This window comes from Phaeoacremonium minimum, assembly GCF_000392275.1.
Source record: "Phaeoacremonium minimum UCRPA7 unplaced genomic scaffold PA7_03_scaffold_82, whole genome shotgun sequence".
NCBI classification, from domain to species: domain Eukaryota; kingdom Fungi; phylum Ascomycota; class Sordariomycetes; order Togniniales; family Togniniaceae; genus Phaeoacremonium; species Phaeoacremonium minimum.
Window position 1 is genome coordinate 112988 of NW_006920989.1, and position 25976 is coordinate 138963.

At 52.3% G+C, this 25976-nt stretch overlaps 7 protein-coding genes across 7 annotated transcripts; 1 reads left to right on the forward strand and 6 right to left on the reverse strand.

Annotated features, from left to right (window-relative positions):
• Positions 1-2577: 2577 nt before the first annotated feature.
• On the reverse strand, positions 2578-3379 carry UCRPA7_1314 (putative protein-beta-aspartate methyltransferase protein; the record flags this gene model as incomplete). The annotated part of the gene is made up of 2 exons (XM_007913896.1): positions 2578-3216; positions 3278-3379. 2 exons carry the CDS (start codon positions 3377-3379, stop codon positions 2578-2580), a joined length of 741 nt encoding a protein of 246 aa, XP_007912087.1.
• Positions 3380-4298: 919 nt separating this feature from the next.
• UCRPA7_1315 (putative metal homeostatis protein bsd2 protein) lies at positions 4299-5495 on the reverse strand (the record flags this gene model as incomplete). Its single annotated transcript, XM_007913897.1, has 3 exons — positions 4299-4901; positions 4960-5412; positions 5475-5495. 3 exons carry the CDS (start codon positions 5493-5495, stop codon positions 4299-4301), a joined length of 1077 nt encoding a protein of 358 aa, XP_007912088.1.
• Positions 5496-6835: 1340 nt separating this feature from the next.
• On the reverse strand, positions 6836-7981 carry UCRPA7_1316 (putative tricarboxylate transport protein; the record flags this gene model as incomplete). The annotated part of the gene is made up of 4 exons (XM_007913898.1): positions 6836-7337; positions 7397-7544; positions 7603-7734; positions 7879-7981. The coding sequence occupies 4 exons, from the start codon at positions 7979-7981 to the stop codon at positions 6836-6838; spliced, it is 885 nt and encodes a 294-aa protein (XP_007912089.1).
• A 10724-nt stretch (positions 7982-18705) lies between these two features.
• UCRPA7_1317 (putative spindle poison sensitivity protein) lies at positions 18706-20613 on the forward strand (the record flags this gene model as incomplete). The annotated part of the gene is made up of 3 exons (XM_007913899.1): positions 18706-18724; positions 18847-18965; positions 19072-20613. The coding sequence occupies 3 exons, from the start codon at positions 18706-18708 to the stop codon at positions 20611-20613; spliced, it is 1680 nt and encodes a 559-aa protein (XP_007912090.1).
• A 1592-nt stretch (positions 20614-22205) lies between these two features.
• Positions 22206-23023, reverse strand: UCRPA7_1318 (putative acyl carrier protein; the record flags this gene model as incomplete). Its single annotated transcript, XM_007913900.1, has 5 exons — positions 22206-22252; positions 22316-22364; positions 22457-22537; positions 22600-22617; positions 22796-23023. 5 exons carry the CDS (start codon positions 23021-23023, stop codon positions 22206-22208), a joined length of 423 nt encoding a protein of 140 aa, XP_007912091.1.
• Positions 23024-23443: 420 nt separating this feature from the next.
• Positions 23444-24457, reverse strand: UCRPA7_1319 (putative nadh-ubiquinone oxidoreductase 23 kda subunit protein; the record flags this gene model as incomplete). Its single annotated transcript, XM_007913901.1, has 4 exons — positions 23444-23520; positions 23646-23844; positions 23905-24025; positions 24195-24457. 4 exons carry the CDS (start codon positions 24455-24457, stop codon positions 23444-23446), a joined length of 660 nt encoding a protein of 219 aa, XP_007912092.1.
• Positions 24458-24979: 522 nt separating this feature from the next.
• Positions 24980-25594, reverse strand: UCRPA7_1320 (putative oxidoreductase-like protein; the record flags this gene model as incomplete). Its single annotated transcript, XM_007913902.1, has 1 exon — positions 24980-25594. The coding sequence occupies one exon, from the start codon at positions 25592-25594 to the stop codon at positions 24980-24982; it is 615 nt and encodes a 204-aa protein (XP_007912093.1).
• Positions 25595-25976: the final 382 nt, after the last annotated feature.

The following is a 25976-nucleotide window of genomic DNA, read 5'->3' on the forward strand; positions in this document are numbered from 1 at the left end:
AGTTCTGGCTGGTAGTAGTGAAGCAAGTTTTGTGTCTCCTGGTGTTTATTAATGCCATTAGGTTCATAAATCATGCAGCAAAACTCTCAATACGTTGATGAACCCAGCCCTGAGTGGCAATGTCTCTTGTTGTATGCTCGTTCATAAGATAAGTATCAAGTAACAACTTGATTTGTGGTTTGCAAAAGATGTAATCGAATGAAAGCACTTCAACTTTTGGCAACATTGTCAACCTTGGAACGCTAATTCAGAATGCCAACTCGTAGATGTATGTCAGTCCGTGAGATACGTAAAAACAGAGCAATGCACGAAACTTATAACTCAATATTCAGAATAGTCAAACGAGAAGTAATACCAATTATGTATTTTCAATTATTCTGGCTCTCGTTTCCTTCCAACTTAAATGTATCATTTCGAGGGTAGGGTATTTACTCACACGAGCACAGCGTGGGAGTTCCGTTAGCCTGAGTAGCGCGCCACAGCCACTGGAGCGCTGTAGGTGGGCAGGCGTCATGCACGCTTAACGAGCCTACCTGACAAATTCTGATCGCTAGCCAATTGACCCTAAACAACAACACTGAACAGCATACTATCTACATGAGGTCTCCATGTGAGCCATCATGACAAGGCTACAAGCCTAAGGAGCCATTGGAATCTGGTTCGGTTTCGACTGCAGCCGATAGCGCCGTCATAAGCCCACGCAGGTCAGCCATGCATCCTCCGACGCACTCGCAGCGCGGAAGCCTCGCGTTCGTGCACCTCACTCACCCGGATGACATTCGAGACCGCAAGGTGCAGACGGGGATCCGCCGTCATGTAATGAAAGATATCGGACGTTCAAGAAGACAGCGCCCACGACATCATGTCGTCCCCCTGGAAGTTGTTATCCCGGGACAGACAGGCAGCGGTGAAGTTGAGCGAAGGCCTGAACCCCATTCAGGCAAGCTCACACGCAGGAGAGAAGCAAAGGCATCTTTCCGGGTTCTTTCGTCTCTCAATTTCGTGGGTAGCTACCCAGTTGAACCAGATCAACGAGCTTTAGAGCTTCTACATTTCAGTAAGAGACCAACTTAATCATTGGCGATACAGACCTGACAGTCTACGTCTAGTGCGGAGTGAAATGGACTGCAAATATAGGCCATTCCGCATCATATGGCTGAGGATGGCTATTGCTGACCCTGCTACGTTCAACCTCTCACTTGCACACGGCGTCGTGTTTTTGAACGAGCTGAGGCGTCGGGCAGGGTATGACTTCATGTATGACAATGAATCGGTCAAGTACCTCACGCGAGCTCTCAAGCATCTCTCGTATTATCTCGAAGATGAAACTAGCCGGGTTAGCGAGGCCACAGTATGCACAATACTTGGCTTAGCATGCAAAGATGTGAGTACAAACAAGACGACGAGCATGCTTTCGTCATGGCTGATGTAATTCCCAGGCAAACTATAGTAATTGGGCCCAGTGGTTCACGCATATGAATGGGCTGGAACAAATATACCGCCTTCGGGGAGGCTTCCAGGGGATGGGGTATAATCTGCCTATCCTAGCTGTTTGGTAAGTCTCCGGAATCGTCGTGCTATGTGGCCCTGAAGAATAATCTGACAAAGCCTAGGCTTGACTTACTCGGAGCAGCCTTTCACGACATTCAACCTCGCTTCGCACTCCCGCCAGAGTTAGACCAAGAGGCTCTCATAGTCGATGATCACAGCCCATCGCAACTATCAACACTAATGGAGAGGCTTGAAGAGATATCTGTTGAGTTCGTTCCGATCACAGAAGCGATTGCCCTGATGTCCATGGTTGCGGCCACAGTCAACTCGAATTCTAATCAATCAGGATTCTGGGAAAGCGATGTCAATGCTGTCAGAATCATCGGACCGGCCAGTCACCATTCACTGTCGATATCAAGGCTACCGAACGGCAGCAATCTACAGTATGAATCGCCTGTGGCTATAATAGTCGAGCTAACAAGGCTTGCCTGCCTAGCCCTCTTGGCTGCTCTGAAGTTGCGGTTCAGTCTCCCAGCTACAGAGGTGGCGCAACTATGTGAGAGATTTTGCAAGCTTCTTCAACATGATATCAGCCGCTACTCGGAAGATACCTTAGAACTCGTCCTGTGGGCTACCGTCACAGTTGCTCTGGTCGGTTCTGATGAGCAACGCCAAAGTACTATGCACAGCACTGGAGCCTTGATGTCGCAAATGGGTCTCTTATCCGGTGTCGAGACTATCTCGAGAGCCAAACAGATCATATGGATCGACCACTTACACTCAGAAGGCGCTACAAATTTGGCACAAGAGATCGACAACTACATCCACCCAGAGAATATTTTAACTTGATGTACATTTATGAGCTACTCACTCATAACGGATAAGCTACCTCTTCAGCAACCACGAGCAAGTTGATCCACCAAAAGCTCCAAAAGCTCCAGAGTTACCATCTCGGACCCGGTTATATTACTTTTCACGACACGCTCAACGGCAGTAGGGTTTAGGCGGTAATATAGTCACCGCAAGGGTCGCACTCCTGCAAATCGACAGCAATGGTTGATCAAAGCTCAGTCTGACTTGGAACGATCACTTCGGGGCGTCCGTCAACGGGACGTAGCGTACGCCGAACAGCTTTTTCTTGGTGACCTCGCCCTTCTCGTCCTTGTCGATCGCCCAGACATGCTGGCTCCAGCCGTCCGCGCCGTCGTCCACCGGGATGAACATGCGGCCGGGGGCACGCAGTTGGTCCACGAGCTCCTGGTGCAGCTCGACGGCGCTCGCGCCGACATGGATGGCATCCCATCCCTTACCCCTCGTCTCCACCACGTCCTGCTCCGCCGAGCGTATGTCCTCGTCCGGCTCGACCCAGCCTTTGCGTCCGTCGCCTACGCGGAACTTCACGCGCCCTGAGTCCAGGAACGCTCGGCCCTCTGCACTCTTCTTCATGTTCTCCTCGCCCAGGTCGTGGAGTGCCTGGATGTGCTCCAGACCGATGACGGTCCCCTTGTCGCCTACTAGCTCGGCGAGGACGTGTGTGAGGTAGCCGGAGCCGGAGCCGATGTCGAGGACGCGGGGCGCGGGGTTCTTCTCGGATGGTATGACGAAGGGTAGGAGCTTCTCGATGGCGGCTGCGTGCATGTGGGGTGCAGATATGGTCGCCGCATGGCCGATAGACTGGGGGGAGTCTTCGTACGGAGAGGCGGGAGCGTAATGCGCGCGGTCGACCTATTTCCAGATATTTAGAGTCCTGCGGGTGACGTACAGGCAAAATTAGGAAATCCAGTACCTTCAGGAAAGCCTCCTTAACTCTCGAATCGGTAATGAGCTCATTCTTCCACAGGTTCTCGATAAGAGCCTTGTTAGAAGAGCCAGAGCTTCTCCACGCCATGGTGTTGATGCCGTCTCTTTGCTGAGCGCCCTGACGGGCGGATGATCTGAGTCCCTGGGTCAAGGGAGTAGGCAGGCTAGCAAGGAGCCTCAGAAATCTTTGCTTGATGGACGCCACGTTTTGGTGTCTACTATAGCAGCGGCGTTACAGATCGATATTCGGAGTGAGATGCGTGAATCAAGCTTGTAGGGAACCTTCGACTAAATGCAAGGGTTTAGTAAGGGGCAGTTGCGACCCAGACTCTAGGAATGATGGAAATACGAATGTGAGAAGCAGTTAGATGGATCGCGAAATCACAAAAGTTGAGTCTCTTTGTTTCACGGATAATTGGGAACTTTGGTATGGTTGATGAACTGATATTTTATGTTGTAAGAGAGAGCTTCCCCATACGGAGAGCTTCATATCACCCCTCACCTGCCCCGCACTTATCATAGTGAGAACATACCTAAAGTAATGTGCTGACCCATGCAGCATAGATGGATTGATGTAAGTTTTGTTAATAGACGCTATTGGCACGCCACTTAAGATCACTCGATTTTGCAAACATTACTCGAGTCTCGTATTATGGTAAATGTGAGTAATAGTCCCTATGGTAATCAGGTCGGAAGAAGCAAGCCGTTAACACCGACTGAACATCATTTAATGACCAGGACATAGGTCATACTAAGGCTTCTATCCCTGACCGTAATAGTGAGCCTACGAGGGAGAGAGCACTCATATCGATCAGAAACTCAACAGCAGAACGTATCCTGAAGATGCGAGGAGAATGCTTTTATATCTAACGCAATCGTAAAGCTATGCAATGGCTGGTGGATACCATGCGGCTAGCATTAGACGCAAAGTAGCCGTCGGCCGGCCATACTGATTGTATATATCCTCCATTTTATGAAACAACAATAACGCTGAATATATCGGCATGTCATACCACCCGCTCGGGATTCTCTCCCTCGGCAATGATAGGAATACCAAGACCCCGGTCCGGGCTCTGCAACACCAGCTGTTCGTGTCTCCTCGCCTTGAAGTAGTCACTGACCGCCCGAATAAGAATGAACCATCCAACAATCATGAGAATGTAAGCAACCCAGTCCGAGCTCGCAATGTCAGAAATACCACCACCACTTCCACCACTCCCAGAGTTCACGCTGCCCGGATCGAAGTCGTGTGAGTTTGGGTCCGGCGGGCTCGTGTAGCCGTCCGATGAATCGCCGCCCATCCCTTCACCGCCCATGCCGCCCGCGCCCGAGCCACTGGTTCCCTTCATGTAGAAGCCATACTGGATCAGCGTGATGCCCAGGCCTGCACGTGAGCCATTCTTCGCAGCGTGTGTCGAGTGGAGGAGATAAGTGAGCAGGAAACCGACGAGCTGGAATGACATGGAGATCATGCCGTTCCAGACGAAGCTGAACACGGAGCCGACAGGCATGCCATCAATATACACTTCGTCGGGTCCGCCGAGGCCTGGGGCTAGAATGGTCGTCTCCCAGTATGGTGGAGCAGCATCTGCTGCCGCTTGTTCGTATGTCTGTACGAGATTAGCATGGAAATACTAGCACTGAGAACAAATACTCATGTTGACTTACGGGAGGCTGCTCTTCCTTCTCATTCGCTCCTCGTTCGGGCTTTGCAGTTAAGTTCGAGAATACACCATCGGACTGGATGCCACTGCCGAATATCCTATTTGACCCTGCAGCGGCGGCGGCAGGAGCTGCTGACGGGAACTGCGTAGTCTGCCTCTCTGGGACAGCCGGCCTTGAAGATGAAGGGTTTGCTGCCGGCTGCCCGCCCAGGTTGGCCACTGGGAAAGAATTGCCTCGTACAAGCCGCTGCCTATCATCGGCCTCGTCGTCGCTCTCGTCGCCTTCGGTGTCGAATGCGTCGGCAAGCGTAGAATCGACTCTCGCCTGTCGCTCTCTGGACGAGATCGATGAGTTTCGCGAATGGAAGGATGGAGGAGGCGAGTTCGGTATCGGCTCTATCGGCCTTTGTCCCGCAGTGACTGGTGTGTCGGGTTCATCGTCATCGTGGGCGTTCACCTGTTGAGTAAAATGTCAGTCGGCGTGTCAATAGAATACAGCGTCCCAGAAATACCACGTACCCTTTCGTACCGTCCTGACATTGTGTCGTTCTGGGGGACGGACTGGGGGACGGCGACGGTGTTTCACCGGTCCCCTATTGCCACTTCGAGGCTATTGGAAGGAGAGATCAAGAGGTCGGTCTCTCAGTATGAACAAGGTCAAGGAAATTGAAGTTCGCGTATCGCAGATGCGCGACAGTGTAAGGGAAAAGCAAGAGAAGGCGTAGAAATGGCCAAGGAGAGTTGTGGAAGAGAGTGTCGGGAATGCAGGAGATGAAGCAATTCAGGTCAGGGACTCGTAAGCCTGCCTTTGACTGTCGCAGACGCCGCCTGATGCCCACTAACGCTGTCCTGAGTCGCTGACCAACTCAGTACGACAGAACCACCGCAGAATGGCGCGGAAATCCGGGGGCCTCCTTGCCATAGTTAGGACAGAGAGACTGTGCACCGCCACATCCGCTTCGTCGGCAGTCGGAAGCCTTACACGCCGCTAATTAACCTATGCAGCCAATTGTAACGGGCCCTTCTCAGCGTTGATATCACCAATTTTTCTTAGAGCTTGGGCCCAGAAGCCTCGTTCACCAAGGTCGTCGACGTCAGACAACTTCAAGAGGGCTATACGCTCAGCTGCACAAAACCACGGCCAGATTTCCATGGGGCCATCGTAGGCGACAATCGTCAAGATGTCCAGTGCGGTCAGAAGTGTAAATAGCGATCCTGCTCAAACATTCCATTCCAATCCGTTGACGAACAAATCTCACAGGTCGCGTACAAACACTACCAGCGCGCCCTGGCGCAATGGCCGAAGGACCACCTCCGGCCGGACTGCCAGCTTCAAGAAGTCCTCAAGAAGCGGCTCGAGAAGCAGATCGCTGCACCGAATGCAGCATTCAACGAAAAAGCAGAGCTGAAGCAGGTCAATGCCCTGTATTCACTGTTGGAGGGCCGCTACCAGACGAAGTATCGCACATTGGGCAATGTGATGGAGCCTAGGAGTAACCCTACCTACTACAAAGACCTCTTGACCGAGTTGGAAGAAGCCCCGAATCGCAGCTGGCTTGGGCGGGTGGGAAAGAGACTAGGCGGCCTTATTCGCTTTCAGTGAACGGTGAAGACTTGGTCATAACACAAGTGATGAAGCCGACGACGGCCGAGGGTTGTGGACGATCTGTGAACATATTGTATTACTCAAGCATGGTTTGGCGTTTAGGTGGGCAGAGGATGTATTAGATCCAGGACTCTGCCTATGTACAGTACAACGCGACATCATCGATGGTCGCAAAAACATGTGGTATATGACCAATGTATATGAAACCCCAACGCCTTTACTAGGCCCCATTTTGCTTTTCAGTTCCCTAGAATCCCCTTCTATTTTCCCACGCTCATATGTACTTCCTGTCGGGGTCCATGCGATCCATGAAGTCGATACTCTTCTCGTACATGGTGAAGACAATGCCGCCGCTCAGTATTAGTCGTGCCAGTCTCGGTAACGCGCCGCTCCAGAAAGTGAAGACGCCTTCGTTCTTAAAGATCATAGCTGCGCAACGGAAGCTATTGCCATACACCTGCTTTGCCTCGATACTCTGCATGCGAGTCTTGACTGTATCCAGCGGTTGAGTGACATAGACTGTGATAAGACCAGCCAGACCACCCATGGCGAACGTGCCGACAGTCCCGAGTTTCTCGCCCGGTGCGGTGTATGACTCCGCCATCTGCTTGAGGAAGTTATATGATGAAAAACGCGTTGCGCTGTTAGCAGCCTGTCGGGCCGTCGTAGGGACGAAGCCTTGGAAGAAGCCTCGAATGCCACGCTCGCGCGCAATGATGGGTACGGCGTGAAGAAATCCGCGCAGTCGCGGTTTAGCCGACTTCCTGTCGTCGATCCTACAGCCAACCATCAGTATACCAACAGACACGGTAGTCCGGTGCCATGCGGCACTCACAGCGTCGTCTTGATACTCTCGAACGGCGTGACTGCAAGCAGGGACTCGGTTACTCCGGCGCCGAAGCCAGCAATCACCGTCCGCGGCCCGGAGATGTTACCCTCGGCATCGGCGAGCATCTTCTTGTACTGATCGAATGCGACAAATCCTGCAGAGTTGGCTGTCAGCAGCTGTCCTCAAGGTATTGGGAAGGCCAGATCGCATACGTATTCCAGCCTTCAAGGAGTTTCCTATGATGAGGGTGGTGCATCCCGCATACCACTGTTTACCGAACGGCGGCCATGGCAGCTTCTGACCGTCGGCTAGGCGGCGGTTGAGCTGCGTCCTGGTCTTCGCAACTGTATCAGGTGTTAGGTAACGAGATCGTCATATCAATTGAGGCTGGGCAGCAGCACGTACACTCGGCGGGATATGTGATGGCTGGCGAGAACGAGGTGGTTAGCACAAGCTGCGTCACTCGAAGAAGACCAGGACAAACAAACCAATCTCAATCGCTCCAGCGGTCGAGCCAGCGATAATAGACCGCAGGGCACTCGGGCCCTTCTTGGCCGGCTGGGAGTCCTGCTGCGCCGGGGAAGAAGCCATCAGCGCCGTTTCGTCAATGTTGCTACTTGCCGTGGGAAATGGAGCAGCGTGCGTTGCCTCCCCGGACAAAAAGTTTGGTGTGTGATGCTGTGACTCGTGCCGATAGCGGGGTGTCTTGCTATCCACTACAGGGGATCTCACCCAGAGCCGCTTGCACATACACCTCGGCCAACTTTTCTTGCGAGTATCTTGGCTATGGTGCGAAGCACGGTCGAACTATCATGAGGAATTTACTAATATAGCTATTCATCATTCAAGGGCAACCACAGTCACTGTTTGGGCTATTAGCCCTCATGATTGAAACTCTTGTAACTTCATGAGCTCCAGTACAAGGTGTATCTTTCCGCTCAATACCTGTCAAGGCTGATCCGTGTTCTCAGCCGACGTATAAACTATCAGCTTGTGACATTGCCATTTTTTTAATATGAAAGTCAAAATAATTGCCGTCACATCTTTTACTTTAATCAAATAGATGTCTTTGACATTGAGGAATGGGAACTAGCCTTTGAGCAACTGTTGCCCATACACTGGCTAAACATCTATTCTAGTGGGCTATGTCGAACATGACCTTTAGCCTTCATGTCCTTTGTCTCAAATGGGACGAGTACTCCAGCCGTCAAATGCAGTCAATCGTGATGAAGCTCGTTTCGAAATGAGAAAAGATAATGGCTCGATGGACAGGAATGAGGATACCCCCGAAATTAGCATTCGCAACTATAAGTTGTTACGTCTGACAAAGCACGCAGTCCATCATACTATTGTCTACCTGGTGTAAGCAAACATTCTGTTATTTCGTTGAAGGACAAACAGCGTCTGTATGTCAAGGAAGTTGACAGGTCAAGGCATGTCTTCATTTGTTTATACAACAATATCATGGGTAATCACGCCAAATAGGCGACATACAAATAGAAACTATTCTCCGATAACTTATCTATTAATCCAATGAAGGAGCGACGAATGAATTGACTGGTTCAATAAGTTTTTACGATTCTGTCATTCGATATCTATTTCCGCTAAGACACATTCGTGGAATCTTCAAAGCAGATTTGTTGCAACTGAGTATTCCCAAGAAACATACCAGGTGGTGAACAGTCATCGCAGCATGTGCTCTAGAATACCGTATGCCTTAGGATTTGAAATGTCACAGAGAAGCACTCTTTGAGCTTGACCTTCCGGAATTTCCTGGACATGGACACTGCCGGTAAGTTTCTATGCAGGAGCGCTGGCGGAATTTTGTTCCGAACATGCACACCCTCTTGAGCATGATGATCTCTATATTGTCTCATTGTACGCGGAAGTGCCGCTGTTTCCGCTTCAAATATGGTTTATCTACGCAGAGGGCTGGCGTAGTTTCACAACCGATGTGGCAAACCCGCAGATACGAAAATGGCTGAAACTCCATCATCTTTGATCAAGGAGGACACCATCAAAGCGAACTCAAAGACCTCATGACCCTGACACCAAGAAGGCCAAATATGTCATAGTACGTGGATATACATGGCATGTTCTTGCGAATGTGAGCAGTGTGAGGCAGCCGGTGTACTACATCAGGTTTGACCTAGCTCGTCAGAAGCAAGGCTGACCGGAATTTATCATATCAGTCGCTCAAGTAAACTATGCCACTGTATTAATTTGATTGTGACAATGACTCTAAAACCTATTCAAGAGTTGAGGGATCATGCGTAGCATTGAGTTGATGACGATACTCTTCAAGTTAAATATATCCTGTCAGCTAGGAAGACAGACACCTGTCCTGAGGGAGCGATGAGGAACGCAGATCCGCCATAAGGATCGATGTTGATAGAGCCACTCCTACTCGTCTTTATCTCAGTCTTGACTATACTCCCAAGAGGCTGGGTCTCCCTTGCTTCAGGCGGCAAGAGCCAAGCCCAAACTCACGTATATGCAACCGACCCCTTCGGGAAGACCTGCTCCGCCTAGACTTCGACAGCCCGCGCGCTGAGCCGCTAGAGCGGTGATTTCAGTCATCCCGCTGCCACCCCTATCAATGTCATGGGATCGGGTAGTTACGGGACACGAGCTACATCGTGTCTCTGCTTACCGTGAACCCCTTTTGCATTCTTCACCTCACCAATCTCGGAGGCTCTGCCGCACCGCATGACCCAGTCTCCCGAGTCTTAGTCCGGCGTGAGAGGTCACATGCCTGCTCAGGCATGTCTCGCTCGCTTCACTAGCCATTCTTGACAACTCTAGCGCGAAGAGAACGGTCTCTGCGGCCCCGTCCGTGCGTGGACGAACTTACACAGAGACGATGTGGTACGGGCCGGCATACAAACCCAGGCTCACTTCCCGTATATCAAACTATGGCAATTATAGGTATAGCGCTTGTGACATCCATGTCCATCTCCCGCGATCTGCCCATCCGTATCTACGAACATCGCGTTGCTGTATATGGAACTCAGACGAATATAATATGCAAACAGCGCTGAGGTGGACTTAGGATCTTGGTGAGGCTAACAGGATAGTAACGGCATTGTGGACAAATAGGATGATCTTCCGCACATTTCTCAATACCGAGGTAAGTAAATGATGGAACCAAGATGATCAAGTTTGGGGGTGACAGCGTCGTATCGCGCCCAGTCTGAGGGCGCGTAATCGAAAAGAAATCAAGGCGGATTTCACACCATCAGGATTTCATATGGGAATAACGTCAAGGTACCCCGTGAGCGATGCTGAACCGCGTTAACCCGCGAGCCTCTACCCAGAAGACAAAGATGCGAGTAATGACAACAGGGAGGCGAATCTAGAACCCCGACCCACCCTCTAGGAGGATGTTTGTGCCAGCTGCTGATCCGTCCACTATCACGGCCGCACACACTCGGTGTGTAGTTTGCATCACATCGAGTTTCTAAACGTCATCACTATCGAGCAAAACGGTCGCGTAGTGCGGCCAACTTGCACCAGCAGTTCGCCCTTATCATGTCACGGTGGATAGTATGACGAGGCCAGCCAAGCCTTCTGTTCGGAGACAAGTATCCTGGAAGGCCGCCCTGCGACCTGATCGACAAGAGCCTAAAACCCCTGCTTCTTTCACAGGGTTGCGGGATCGACATCACATCTCCGGACTGTCTAAGCTTCTCGACTGCCGGCCGGAGGAGCAGGGTTACTACCTGACTTCCGAGACGTCCGGGAGTCACCATCGACAAGCAAACGTACGAGTGCCGCGACAAGGTGCTACCTTCGCGCCCAATGACACCAACACGGACATTTCAATGCCGTTGAGGGTGGGGGTGTACCATCACACACATAAGGGTAAGGCAGAGTCGGGTGGAGTGTATCATGGGATTTGCAAAATATCGACTATTATATGAACCAGACTAAGCCATATATGTCCGAAAATGGTGGCTGCAGGTCTCTTAATGGGCCTCGTGGTGGTGACATGGGGTGTGTGGGGATCCGTCTGAGATGGTGTGCAGGTGATGGTGTACAAGCACTCTAGGTATAGTCATTGGCCCCATACATCATCCAGAAAGGATGATGGCCCTTCAGCGAGAGCTGGTTGCTTTGGAGTGGCATCAAGCCGAAACCGTCGGAAGGCAAGGTGCACGGCATGGATGTCACTCGACAGCTAGGGAGAGGATGCTCGTTCTTGGTGTTTTACAAGTTTAAGCATAAGCCAACGACTTTCTGTCAAGGAGGCAGTTTTGAGTCATTTGATACAGCTTGGTGAACACGACAAGGAACACCACACACCAGGCCCTGAAAATTGACCAGTATAGTACTTGATGAGTGATGGAAATTTTTGTGACACCGAGCGGAAAAAGCTCTTGGAGTCGGATGATATCTGACAGTGTAGATAGTGCGTGCAGGTGAGAAGTCACGGGAAGAAACAGACTATGTCTTCTTAGTTATGGCCAGTGGCGCAAGCCACTCGACGTTTAATGGAATTTTGTTTCAGAAAAGCGAGACAGGCATCTGCTAGCCTCCAGGCAGGAGACTTAAGAAACGTGGCTAGTTGCGAAACCGGCCTGCGAATAATTTCCTGACGGTCTTGATGAGACGTCCAAAACATGCCTGCCCAGAGAGTCCGACCCGAAATAGTCTTGCCCAGAAACAGGATTTAAGCACGGTGACCTAGAAGCTTTGTGGAAGGTTAGCTCATATTGAAGTCATAGAGGACCTCCTGACACGCGTAATACGAGACTCAACAAGGAAGTAACAGCCTAACCACATTTCTCAGGGAGGTAGATGTGGCTTGTGGCTTGGTTCCAAGACAATGCGGAGGAGTCATAGAATCTCTTGTATGGCGGTGAATATTTCAAGGAAAATGGTATGGAGGTGTACAAGGCGTAAATTTGCGATATATGGAGGTGGGTGGTGTGGTCTAGAGTTGTTGTGAGTTGCGGTTGATAGAGTCGTCAGAAGTGGGTGAAGGCCTACCGACTCTGATTGGACGATACGGATAGCAGGGACCATACCGTCCACGCCAGAGCACGGTCTACTAAACAGCAGGGTATCTCGGCGCGTTGCGAGGAAGGGGTGGGCAAGGTGAGATGACGCCCAACGATCAAGATCGATACATACATTTGAATGAGAATAGAACCAGAGTCTTGATCAGGCCGGGTCACATTGGATATCGCTAGAAGCTGAGTATTTGAGCACAGCCATGTTTACTTGCTGTTCCACTGTGGCGACCTTAACCCGCTGTTGCCGCACTTGCAGCTGCGAACTGGGTGCGCGATGAAACAGACAGAGACAGGGGTTAGGGTCAGGCGAGTGGGAAGATCAACGGTTAGACGGATACTTACATGACAGAGTGCATGACAGCCTCTTCCTGGTCCCGGGGCCGCCCTTGCTATGCGAATCCGGCTCGCGGGGCGGGGCGTAGTAAGTGGATGACGATGATGAGTCGTCCCGTTGCCGTCCGTGAGAAGGGAGGGGCGCACCTGTGGAAGTGATAGAGCATTACCAGAGACCACAGTCAAGTGGTCAATCTCGCGAACAATTCGGCACAGGTGTGGTCAATCTTGAAGGTGGTCCATGCTTTCCTGGGGCAGGGATTGTGCAATCTGACTGGGCAAAATGGAGGGTGGCAGGCGGACAGATAGTAACAGCCGCCCACTAGTCTAGTGGTGGGAAGTGGTGGACATTGTCGCTCAGAAATCACACCAAGGACCACCATGGGAGAGGCGTTGGTTGACGGAGGTGTTCTGGCCGAACATGGAGGCTGACTGAGGATTTGAAGAGTGCCTCGATTGGGACTGGCTGGTCGATCCTCTGCAAATAGCGCCAACCAGTGTTCACATTTCTGATCTGATATATGACAGACGTAGAGTTAGGCGGTGGTATGCACGTCGGGGTTTGGTTGTGAATGCAACACACACGAGAATTGTACATGGAGGCGTAAATGCGGCGGATCAGAAGAAGCAATGCTGAACGTTAGATTCTAGGCCCCCTTTTCTGTATGCCACCAATATTATGGTTGTTAAGCGACTATTCAACAACGGCTTGCGATGATCACGAACTGATGACCGCGTCTAAGTTGGTCTGACCGCGTCCGGGAAACCCGGGCTTTCAATCAGTAATTGGTCGCAACCTAGACGGTGGGTTGACTGGTGATAACTCGGCTATGGTAAAGAATGAGGGTTGCCTTTATGCAAATTTGGTTGATGACCTGCCAGGAGTGGGGGGTTCCACCGCTTCCTAATCGTGAAGGGCACGAAGGCTGTTGTGTAATCAGGCAACTTGCAAGGCATGTCGCAACAAACGCGCAAGGCGCTATGAGAGGTTGTTTCCTAGCCGCCTTTCTCGCCCTGTGTCACATTTTGAAGACAGCAACCGTTTAGGCCGCATGTTGGCTAGAGCATATGCTGTAGGTGCTCTGTTTACTGATGCTGGAGCAGCATAGTGGTCTGCTTGATGTCTTGGGGGCGGTGGGTGTGGATGTGAGGGGCACTCATGCTGCTGGAGGGGAGAACCCAACTCGGTTTTACATCACTAACACCGGAAGGCTTGCTCATGGAAGTCCGTGCTGGATTAATTGAGACTGATGGTCTGCCTCACACACATCTGTTTGTGCTACAGTATCGGGCATGGCCCGAGGTCGCGTTAGATATAGCGTTGAGCAAGGTCCTGCTCAAGTGTTACTGCAGGCAAGACTTGCATCCGACCTGCTGCGAGAGGGCCGGGGACCCCCGTACACTCTTAAAGCAAGGCTAAGAGAAGACAAACTGACCGTGATTGTGATATTCTAGAGAGATGCAGTTCTACTCGCCCAATGGTACTTTTCAATACCCCCATCTTCCACATCTCAGAGGAGAGTTGTCACCACTCACGTCACACCTGAGAGCATTCTCGCGGTCACATAAGCTACCGAAAGGCCGGTGAGCAGTTGTCGGCAACTCCACGCCAATAGATCTAGATCGAACATGATTCTCACAATTGCGCTTGCGCCTTTTGGTCGGGCGGGCAGAACTTGTGCTGTCGCTTCCTAGCTGCTCCCGGGCACCTGGATCGACATCGACGCCACGCACATGCTGAAAAGGATGAGATGCAGCCGGGCATGTGTCTCTGCTGCTGGGCGGCGTGCATGATGTGCAATTCGGCTGCCGACTGGACGCCTGCTCGCGTTTGTCTTGGTCTCAGGGAGACCGGCATGAATGCGGAGAAGGTAGATTGATAGCTGATCGTGTGGTGCACCAATGTCAGAAAAGTCGCGGTTGGTGCTCGCCTTCGCAGCGACAGAACAGCCGGACTACGAGACCAAGAGCTGCTTGAAACCCTCTCCGTGCCACAACACCAACCGCTGGATGGAATGTTTGTCAAGAAACGAACCTGCTGTGTGGCGACACCCACGCTTTCCACGAGAGTGAGAGACAATCAGTGCTGTCATGAATATAGTAGAGAGCGTTGTATGGAGCCCGCCACCAAAGCGGCTCCCTCCGAGTGAGATGAATCATGGGCGAAAGAGTCCTTCCCGTCTCACTCCGCGCGCCGTGGTAGTTGTTCTGGGATGAGAATGGGACGTGCCGTCTCACGCCGCTGCGAAGATGGATCACATGAGAGGACTGGTAGGAAGGTCATGCAGCAGCACCAGCAGATAAAAATAACCGCGAGCCCCCAAATACGGGATTTCGTCTTGATCCACGATCATTGTTGGTTCGAGCAGGATCACGATAATCTAAAGCAGCCTAGCGAACCTGCCGTCACCTCACCTTTTCTACATCGCCTGTCTGGTATAGGACGTGCTTACATGGAAGAAAGCGCTTTCTTCCTACCTACCTGCCCACCTACATCTACTCGCACCAACCTTGCCTACCTAGTCTCTACCTTACCTCACTGCCTTAGCTCCTGCCGTCGCTGCCCCTTCCGTACAGGTGCAGATGTAGTGCAGGTGCGTTCATGCTGCGAACGTCATCGCCATACATACGCGATGAACCAGACCAGATAGAGAATCAGCGTGTCTAAGCAAGGTACTGTCCACCGATAGGTCCCTGCTTTTCTACGTGACTCGAAGTACCCCGGCCCTTCCTAAAGTGGAGGGCATCAGACAAGGTACCTAGGTATCCCAGCGAGGGTTCTTGGGAAGGCGCGACCAGGACAAGCCCAGGAGCCAGTGCATTCACAGCCCGATGCTTTCCTATCTTGCATCTGCAGCATATCTGCGTGAATTATACCTTCCCTACCTCTCTTGCCTTGCATTTTCAGAGAGAGGTATTGCCCTCCATTACCCCGGACTGGATGCATGTCTATCAGGGACAACGAACGGGGCTACTTAGTATTGACAATAACTGGCCGATCAGGTCTCTGCCCCTGCTCCGATATCAAGATTCAGATACAGTTGCAGTCCTCTTCCGCCCATACCTACCCGTAGGTACCTTATCCAGTTGCAGTTGCGCCCGGAGGGGAAATCCCGGCTAACACGATTCAATGATTATCCATGCAGTCGGCATTAGAAAGCCTAAACTTACCTACAGCACTCAGGTACGTCAAATCAACGGGAAAGTCGGCTCACCGACGTGTCGGTGCCGGAAGGAACGGTCTCACAGCCAGGAGCCTGGAAAAGGGGTGTTTTAAGCGTATTCTACGCCGCGCTGACTGGTAATCGTCATATCTAGGTAGGTAGATAATTCACCTATTGGCCGGGGGGCAACGACACCACAACACCACTCCTCACCCTGGTATCCGCGCGAGCTGCTGGTGGGACGTACCTTATACTTGCAGGTACCGAGACTTGACTTACTTCGCTTCCTATTTGGTTACGGTCCTGTCATCTCCTCAGTGCCATATCAGACCTAAGGTGGTCTTAGAGCCACCAAGGAAGGCCACCATCACGAGCATCTCAGCTCAGCTCTCAGCTCAGCACCACCGGCACTTTGGCAGGTTTCTACCAAGAATCGGAACCGCCTCTCACCACTCTACAACTACCGCTACAAGCCCTGAGTCCTTACACCACCACCATATCGATACAACTCTAGGAAGATCGCAAGGGTCACTCGGCCATCGACACACTCAGTCGGATGAGTAGTTTCGGCATTGTTGTCTCTGAATCGCGACCCCGAAGCTCCATTCAAAGCTCGCCTTTGCTCTCTGCCTTACTAGGAGGGCGTACACGAGCCTCGAGCCTCAGGGCGACCTCTTCCAAAGTCACCACCACTCGTCAGGCTGCTAGTAGTCACGCTCAGCGACCCCGCCACCTTGTGATGCAGACGTGAGGCAGTCCTAGCTTGTACCAAGAGGCAGTGACGACGCGTTCACCGACATCGATGTTCCTCTGATCAACATAGCCCATATAACCGTAGCCTTTCCCCTCGTCGTGTAACCGACTCCCGAGCGTATCAAGACAAGTTGGAGTTTCTCGTCCATTCTCTGCCACATCTACCTACTTACCGATTCGCCTGTTCCGCTTGCAAATGGGTTTTTCTCTTTGATCTATACCGGAAGACAAACGGGCCAAGCTGCAGCTTCCAAGTTCCCATTCCGCTCTCTCTTCAACTCATCCCGGCACGACACCACCTGTACCTGGTCACCCACGAGACAGTTGCCGTCCGAGACCCCCACGCTGCAACACCTCCTTCGAGGCCCTTCGCCCGCCTTCTGACCCCCTAATAAATGCAACAAGCCAATATTGCTGACGACGGATTTGCGACATTGAGGACCAGACTTCAAAGTAGAACAGAAAGGCGTCTTGCAACTACCTACCTAGGACCTAGGTAGCCCCTGCCACACACTTGTTCTACGTCCTACTTGTCTGAGAAGTCCACTAAAGGGTCCACCGACTCGCCCCGCCACGGCTCTGCCACGATAGGACTTCGCGCAGTGCACTGGCTTACTGGGTACTGGAGTCTACAGTACTGCACCCCGCGCTAGTGCTCGCCTACACTCACACCCGGTTTGGCCTCGTCGACATTAACGTTATTCAGTGGCCTGAGTGCCTCATCCGTCCGTGATCCCGTCGCTACCCACTTGACTTCGACCCCTCGATTTGCTTTGCATTGAAAGGTGGAATTCCTGTCTGCATGTAAAGTCCACTTGCACTTTACCCAGGTACCTAGTAGCTAGCTAGCTCTAGTCTGTCTCCCTTGTCTTCGCTCACCTGGTCCAACCGATCTACAGGGGTCCCCTCCTGGCCCGGTGTGGTGTCCGCCGGACTTACACAGCTTGTGGTGAACAACCAACAACGACGACCGCCACCAGCAGCCTTGACCACATTGAGGCCATCTCGCTGGGGAAAGAATAGAAAAAGACCTGCGTCGGACGCTTTGCACGACGGTAGACGCCGCACTCACGTCCAGTCTCTCACTCCGTTGAAGTCCTCAGTCCGGGTCCGGGTCACTTGCATTAACTGACTGACTGGACCGTGACGGCTGCATTGCGTTCCCTGTCATATCAGGACTGGGCTGGCATCGATCCTCTTAGCTCTTCCCCGCTGATAACAAGACAGCATTACTCGCTTTCTGCTCTTTGTAGCCATACAGCGGTTAGTCGAGGAGTCAGAATCCAGAACCGCGGTCCGGCAACGGGTCTTGCCTCACCTCAGCATCAACAGGCTCACGCGTGCCCGTCTGCTCCATTGATGCAATTCGGCTGTTGAAGTACTTGAGCTCGCCTTCCCCCCCCCCTCCGACCGGATCCTATAGGTCTGCCCAGCGTGCCAGGGTACAAGCTACCTAGTGCGATTCACCGGCAGCAAATTGCGCCGTTCTCTTCCTACATCTACCTGACGCCTCTAACGTTATCGCCTATACATTAGTCCTCTGATACTTACTTACCCTGCCTTGCCCACCTCTTCTCCTCACATTTGGTCTCTGGCGGTCAATTGCTAGCTTGAGGCAGTCAAAAGACTCCGAAATCTCTGCTCCCTTGCTAAGCTACACACGACCCGTCGTGGTCCCTCCGAAAACCGTCTTGTTCTGACTCGGGGCTATTTAGCCACCTGTGTGCCCACGGGCGGCCCCTCACTCCAATGCTCAGCGCAGCGCCAGCCCCTCCGCATCATTTATTACCCTCCGACAGCGCCGTTGCCGCCGCGCACAAGCTGAAAAGAATGCCCGCCTCCAATTTGTCCGAGTATCGCCATATTCGATCCGGCAGCCTCAGCATCACGCCGGGCAATGGTCATCAGAACGGCTCAATGGCTCCCGCATCTGCTGCTCAAAGGTTCGACGGGCCCCGAAGCCCTCCGAGTAGGTCCCTTCCCTCCTGTTCTGCGCTCCATCCATCCCTTTCAGCTCTGCTTGGCTCTCCCTTTCCCCGCTATCGCCATGCGACAGCCAGCCCCATGTCCGAGTCCGAGTTCGAGTTCACGCACGCGACTGGACTCCATTGAGTCGCGGTGTGGAGGGATGCGCATGCGTTTCATACCAGAAGGCGATGAAAACGGCTCTAATATTGGATTCTCACAGATACATCCCACGTGCCTTGCAAGTTCTTCCGTCAAGGTGCTTGCCAGGCTGGCAATGCCTGCCCATTTAGTCACGATCTCGGATCGGCGGCAGAGAACGTCTGCAAATACTTTGCCAAGGTACGATAAGCGTAGTGTCTATTTGCGGAGCTCTTTCCTGGGTTCCTCAATCGACAGTTGTACAATCATTGAGAAGGTGATACTGACACGCGGTGACACACGTCAGGGCAACTGCAAATTCGGTCCCAAATGTGCCAACATCCATGTTCTCCCCGATGGGCGCCGAATCAACTACGGAAAGAACGGCGTCACAATTGGCACCGCACCGATCAGCCTAGGCAGCCGGATCAACCCGACGACATATCACCAGTCTTCGAACAGTGCCCTGACAAATTCTTTTATGCGAGCCGAGGGAGTTCCCTCACCATATGCCCTACCCTCTGACGAGAGATATGGTCACCAGCTGGGCCGTCAGCCAAGCCTAGAGAATGGACTGCCCACGATAGACACGACATACAGCCACCCGGGCTCCGCGTACGGATCGCCGCGTGATGAAGAGACGAATCGATTTGGACTTGGCCTGTCACCTGTGAACACCAAGGGGCTGTCCGTTCTAGATGCCCCGCTCCCCGCATCCTTTGACTCGAATGGTATCTCACATGCGGCCCGGTACGGTCCATGGCCGTCGTCAGTACCGTCTAAATTTGGTCTCGAGTCTCCTTCTCCAAGCTTGAACAACGCGAAAGAATCGCGGACATCGGAGACTCTGAAGCTCCTTCACACCTCTGCCTTTGGTAGCAGCGACCATCTTTCTTCTGGCAACATCAACGATGTCATGATCGGGAGCAGCCCCCCTACCCACAATATAGCCGACGAGTATTTCGGCAAACGGGCTATGCACTCCAGTCGCTATGCCAAACCTCGACTATTGAGTTCAAGCGCGCCAAAGGTGGATCGAGACTGGGAGGACAACTTTTTGTTCTTTGAGGAGGATTATGTGCCGGGTGCATTAGCAAATGAGGTTCTCACACCCGCAGAGAAGGCGCGGCGAGGGTCATTACGCGCGAGTGATGTGAATGAACTCACCGGTGAGAATTCGACTACGAAGTACGGAAGCCCAATCAACACCGCGAGTCCAAGCCGATGGGGCCCGCTTTTCCAGCGTCAGAAGGACGAAGAGTTGGAGCCTGGGAGCGGCAGTCTCGGAAAGAGTCTGAAGGGTGCATCGGCATTTGGACACGTGGGCAGTCCCTTGCGAAACTCGAGCCTCGCAAGCGGTATCGAGGTGAATGGCGCTCATGGACGGCCAGCGATAGGCAGCCGATCAACCTCAAACGCGGAGTCAATGTCTGTTCTCACTCAGCAAATTCAACGGACAAGGTTGGGTGACGATGGAAGTAACTCCAGCCCCCACCTACATCCGAACGCGGCACGGTCTACCAGCGGATCTGGCTCAAGCGTAGGGATCATCGGCAAGGAGCGCGATCGTGAACGTGGCCTTGAGAGACATGTAAGCAGCGGCTCAATCGGCTCTTCGGTGACTGGCAGATTTACCACACCAATCGACGAGGAAGACCCGGCTTTCGTATTCAGCATGGAGGAAGAGGATGAAGCAACACAACTGCGAACAAGGAAGCGGATATCCGGAGGCCATGTGGGTGTTGGTGTTCCTCCAGGTTGGAGTTACGCCGGCGTTGCTGCCAGCAAACCGAACGGTACCGGAAGCAAGGTATCGTCCAACTCTGTCGAGCCCGTCAGCGGACGTTAAGTGGTTGATTAGTGACATGCTCTACTCGAAGTAGTTGAGTGCTGGATACTACCTCCAGAAACCTCCTCTCTCATACTTACTGAAGAGAACCGTGAGAGGAGCCTGGCCGTTTGATGATGATCTGTCTCATCGTGACGACATATGACATTACGAGAATATGAGATTTCGATTCAGTCGGATTTTCTCAGCATGCACGCTGAGAAGCCGTCAAGTATCTACACCAAGCTTTCTGAATTATTTGATGGCTTGCATACTTCGTGAATTTCTGTCGAGGGAGAAAGAACGGAACAACAGCGGAAGAATGTCTGGACACAACAAGATAGACGCTGGAATAGGCATTTCAGTGCGCATTCGGAGGACTCGCAAACATCGGTTCAGTTTGTCTTGAAAATTTATACAGTGGGTGAGGTGGATCGCATTACTTGAGATGTCCTCGGTCTACAAGATCTGGACCTTGTCAGCAATTTCAAGAACGAGAAACAGGGAAAACAAGGCACAGGGGCTCTAAAACCTTGGGAAACTGATTACTCGGGTTGGGAAAAGGATGAACACGAAGAAACTCCGCTCTGAATGTTTTATGTGGAATTCGATGTGAAGGAGAATGCCTTGCTTGGGGATGGCACGCCATGGTTATCTTGACACATACTGCAGACTCTATCCATCAGTCAGTGGCAGATGGATTCCTTGAGGATATATATGCGGAAGCAAGTCATGGGGGTGCTATCCTTTGGCGCCGCGCAGAAGGGGATGAAGAGCATCTGCATAAAGCTATACTGAGCGTTTCGGCTAGTTTATAGACTACTACATCTTGCAGACATGAGCTTTGCTTTGGTTGTATTTACTGGCAATATCCACGGCGTCTTCAGTTGCGAGAAATGAAGCACTAATTTACGTCCTCTTTGTCTGCATGCCCGGGCTTGGTCTCCTACTGTGGACTCAGCTGATCTGAAGAGTCTCCAGCTTTGGCATGTGATACTTGACTTGACTTATTCCTATTTGTGAAGGCTGAGCAGACTCAAGACGACTTAGAATGTCCAGCTTCAAGTCTAGGTGGCATAAAACGCTAGAATTGTATTCTCTAGAGCGTGTCCTCTAGGACAAGCCGGGGTGTGCTTGTTTCAAGTCGTCCTCGCTCTCTAGAAATCATGCAACCCAAGAGGTTTGTTGAAGCGGCTCTTTCACACACAGGAACGATAGGTATAACAGTTCAAAGAACACACAAGCACAAGACATGAGGGGGACGGAATTCTATACACTAGTACAACTCTCGCCTCCACGGCAACAACTCACAACACAAACAGCATCGAGGCGGCCGAAGAGCAAGATCTTTCAAGAGTAGTTGTTCCAGCATCCACGCCGCACGCGATTCACCTCCACTGGTGGTCTTCTCTCATTTCTTTGCTGTATATGGGTACGTAATCTAACACACAAGGCGCCGGCCCCCTAGGCTCTCTGAGAGAAACGCAGCCACGCCTCCTCCTTCTCCACAACCTATCCCCTAATCAAATGTGACAGACACCCAGGCGAGGAGTGGCGTAGACAGCATTGGGCTTTAAATTCATATGGTACAGGGCGATGTAGAGGAGAGGAGATTAGTGGGCGTCGGGCTGGTTTAGGATGTACTCGACTGCTTTGTCAACTAAGGAGAGGGGAATCAGTATGCACTCGGGTGGGAGAGCTCGGGGATAGCAAGTAGACATACCGCTGTGGATGGCATCCGCGTCCTTGTCGGGGATCTCGATGCTGAACTCCTGTACACATGACCTGATTAGTATCCGTGCGTTTCTGACAGACGAGAGGCGAGAGTCCTGCCAGCTGGAGAAGTGCCAGGGAATGATCGTACCTCCTCGATGGCCATCACAACCTCCACGGTGTCCAAGCTGTCCAGGCCAAGGTCGTTTGCGAAGTGTGCCGTCGACTTAATCTATACAATCTGTCAATAATTGTGCTTCATATTCGAATCGCATATTGATATTGAAGACGTACGTTGCTCGGGTCGTTGACCTGTTGAGAATCAAGTTAGCAAGCCCATTCGGATATAAGCATGGCAAATGGACGCATTGTTCTCGGATCGTTCAACCGCAATGCAAATGGTCTTCCAAGAAGCCGTGCTCGGCGCAACAGCAAGCCCAAACTCCACGAGACTGCACGGCTATCGCAAAACCGAAGAGGCAAAACGCACCTTGTCGAAACCAGCCAGCAGGCCCATGATGCGGCCCTCAACCTCCTCCTTCTTCAGGCCACCAGCGGCAGCATAACACCGGACGGCGTTCCAGGCGGCGACCCGCGGCGCGAATGTGGCAGGAGCAACAGCGGCTCTGGCGGGGATGGCTAATCTCGAGGCCCTTGACACGGTCCGGACGGCAGGCCGGGCAACGGCCGGCATTCTGAGGAGGGCGGTGCGGAACATTATTGCGGTTTGTGGATTATGAAGGGCGGAAAGGACAAGAGATCTCAATCAGACGGAGGCAATTGAGATGGACGGGTGTGGCGTGGAATCGGGGGTCGGGCGGTCTGCACGGGGGATAAACAGAAAACGGTCGTCTGGGGACAGGATGCGGTTGAGCTCGGAGTGATGATAAATTTCTCGCGGGATATTGGAGGAGCTCGGCCCAAGCTCCCTGGTCAGCAACCATGTCACGTGATACACCTCGAGATGACCAGTAACCGCCATATTTGCAGCTTGACAGCATGAGATGCGTAGAATTGTTCGGATTTTGATGTGTTACAAATGGAAAACTCATGATAGTTATATATAAGTTACACATGCTATCTACATGTTGGCTCGTTTTACTTTAACACCACACCCCGCGCATATGCCTCGATAATTCTATCGGTAGGGAGCATCGGCACGAATAACAGCCGCCAGCTCAGGCTCCCACTTATCACCGTTTGCGAGCAGTTTCTCTGCAGACTTGTTAGCAATTGGGGATCAAATTTGATGAGGTGAGAGTAATATGTGAAATTGAAATGTGGCAAGGAAGTAGTTTTAGCTTTGCCGGGCGAAGGGAAGACTCGATGTTCAGACATACCCTTGTTGTAGAGAAGCTCTTCTCTAGTCTCCGTAGCATATTCAGCATTTGGTGACTCGACAATAGCATCGACGGGGCAAGACTCCTGGCAGAAACCGCAGTAGATGCACTTGGTCATGTCTATATCGTAGCGTGTTGTCCGTCGAGAGCCGTCCGCTCGCTCCTCGGCCTCGATAGTGATAGCTTGAGCAGGGCAGATCTGTTATCCGTCAGTAAAATATTCATCCGCCTTCAAAACGTGGCCCGCATGGGAACATACAGCTTCACATAGCTTGCAAGCAATGCATCGCTCTTCACCGGAGGGATATCTTCGAAGTGCGTGCTCGCCTCGGAACCGCGGGGAGATGGGACCCTTCTCAAAGGGGTAGTAGATGGTGTAACTGCACATAGACGCCATCAGTAATAATTCATTGGCATAGATCAAATGGTTAAATGTTGTCCCAGATAGTCCCGCATCGTGCTTCGTGATCATCACGAAGTGGCGACACCCTAGCTTGCAGGCTGGGAACACACAACCTAAACCGTCTGAAGAATATCGGTGGCACTCACGGTGGTCTAAAAAATTGCTCCAGCAGCACGTACATGCCGCGCGCCATCTCGGTGAGGAGGAAGTATTTGCCAATCCTGTTGAGCGTGCCCTCCTTCTCCTGGTCCCATTCGGTGGGCGGTTGCAGTCTGAAACCCTTCGGCGGTGGTCCGGAAGGCGTCGCGTACGTCCTTCTTTGCGCGACGAGCGCTTGTGAGGCCGCAGCGGCTTGGAGTAGCTGTGTTCTTGCGGTGGCAGCCCGGGTGAGCTGTTTTGTGGACAGCATCGTGGCGGCTCGCGCTGCGGGAGCTACCATGGTTGTGTGTGCGCGTGTCCTCTTGAGGGGATGTGGACGGTCGGGGAGGGTCAATTGGCGGGCTCTCGGGGGCTTCGACGCTGTCAAAGACGAGGATTGAGGAGCGGAGAGATGTGTGGCCGGGATGGGAGGCGTCGCTGTGACGGGAGCTTGACGTCCTTGATTGACGTCTTGCTCGGGAATTTGAGGATCTTTGCTAGGTATTACAAAAAGCCGTATCTCATTGGCTGGAAGCTCCCCGACCCGCCAGCATGACAGATCACGTGATCGTCACTGGTTACCATTCCCCGAAAGCCATCACTCCTTGCTTTGAATCTCATTTGTGACCTCTAATTTAGCTTATCTGCATGTGATTATTGTGAGGCTCAGGTCTTCACTTGGACTCTTCAGAATTTCCGTGTGATGTGGGCTCTGAAACTGGGTTGATTGTGAGGCGCTGGGCCGTGTTTATTCAACTTCTTATTTAGGGGTATTCATATGCTCATAAGCTCATTACAGCGGGAAACTCTTCTCCCACGCTCCCCACCACACTCCAACGTTCGCAGCAATTACTAGGTCTAGCATCTTCATACCCTCGTCGTACACAATAAGCTTTCCTAGCTTTGCGCGCTTGCCTCTATTACCTCCACCAGCTTTCTCCCTCCCCAGTCCGCCAAAGTCAAAGATATTCTCGTCGTCTTCGTCTCTTTCGCCATCGCTTTCGTCATGGTGAATCTTCAGTAGCTTATTAAACTGGCCGTGCAGCTCCCTTGCCGCCCGCTCTCTGTCTTCCTTAGACTTGAATAGATCCGTGCTCGGTAGATTGAACCGTAGCTCACTGACGGGATAGGCGCCTGTGATTCCCGAGGATACTGATCCGTGCCGACCACCGACATTGCCATCTCGGATGCCCTGTGCTAGCACCAAGGGATTAAAGCCACCGCCGCTCGTGTTGAGCACGTGCCGACACTTCAAGCTTCGCCCTCCGTTGCCGGTCCGGAACTCGCATCGTCCATCCCACGGACTTGTGAAGACATAGCCCTTTGGTCTGAGACCGGGGCCCGGGCTCGTGACCAATGGCGGCGACTCTCGTCCCTCTTCTCCGTCCACGGAGCCGGTTGACTCCATTGTAGCGGCTGAGTTCGTGCTGTCTTGTCGTAGATGCCTATTGGTAGGACCTCTGGTAGGCGATGTCCAGGTCTGAGGCTCGTCGAGGCTGCCGGTCGTCCCAGATCGCTCTCGCCGACGAAACGCCTCTTTTATGTTCGATGTCCACGTCTTCGAGTATGCCATGATGACCCGTCTCGAGAATCCCTCTTCCGTTTCTGTACTTGCTTTGCCCAACAAACGCCCAATGTCCTCCTTATTCATCTGGCCTAGTTCGCCTAGTGATCGGGGCAGGCTGGAAGAGGAGGCAGGGCGTTGCTGGTCAATGCTGGGTCGGCCGGCAGAGAAGCCGCGAAATTTGGCGTAGCCGGATGTTTTGAGATGTATGTTGATATTGGGGTGC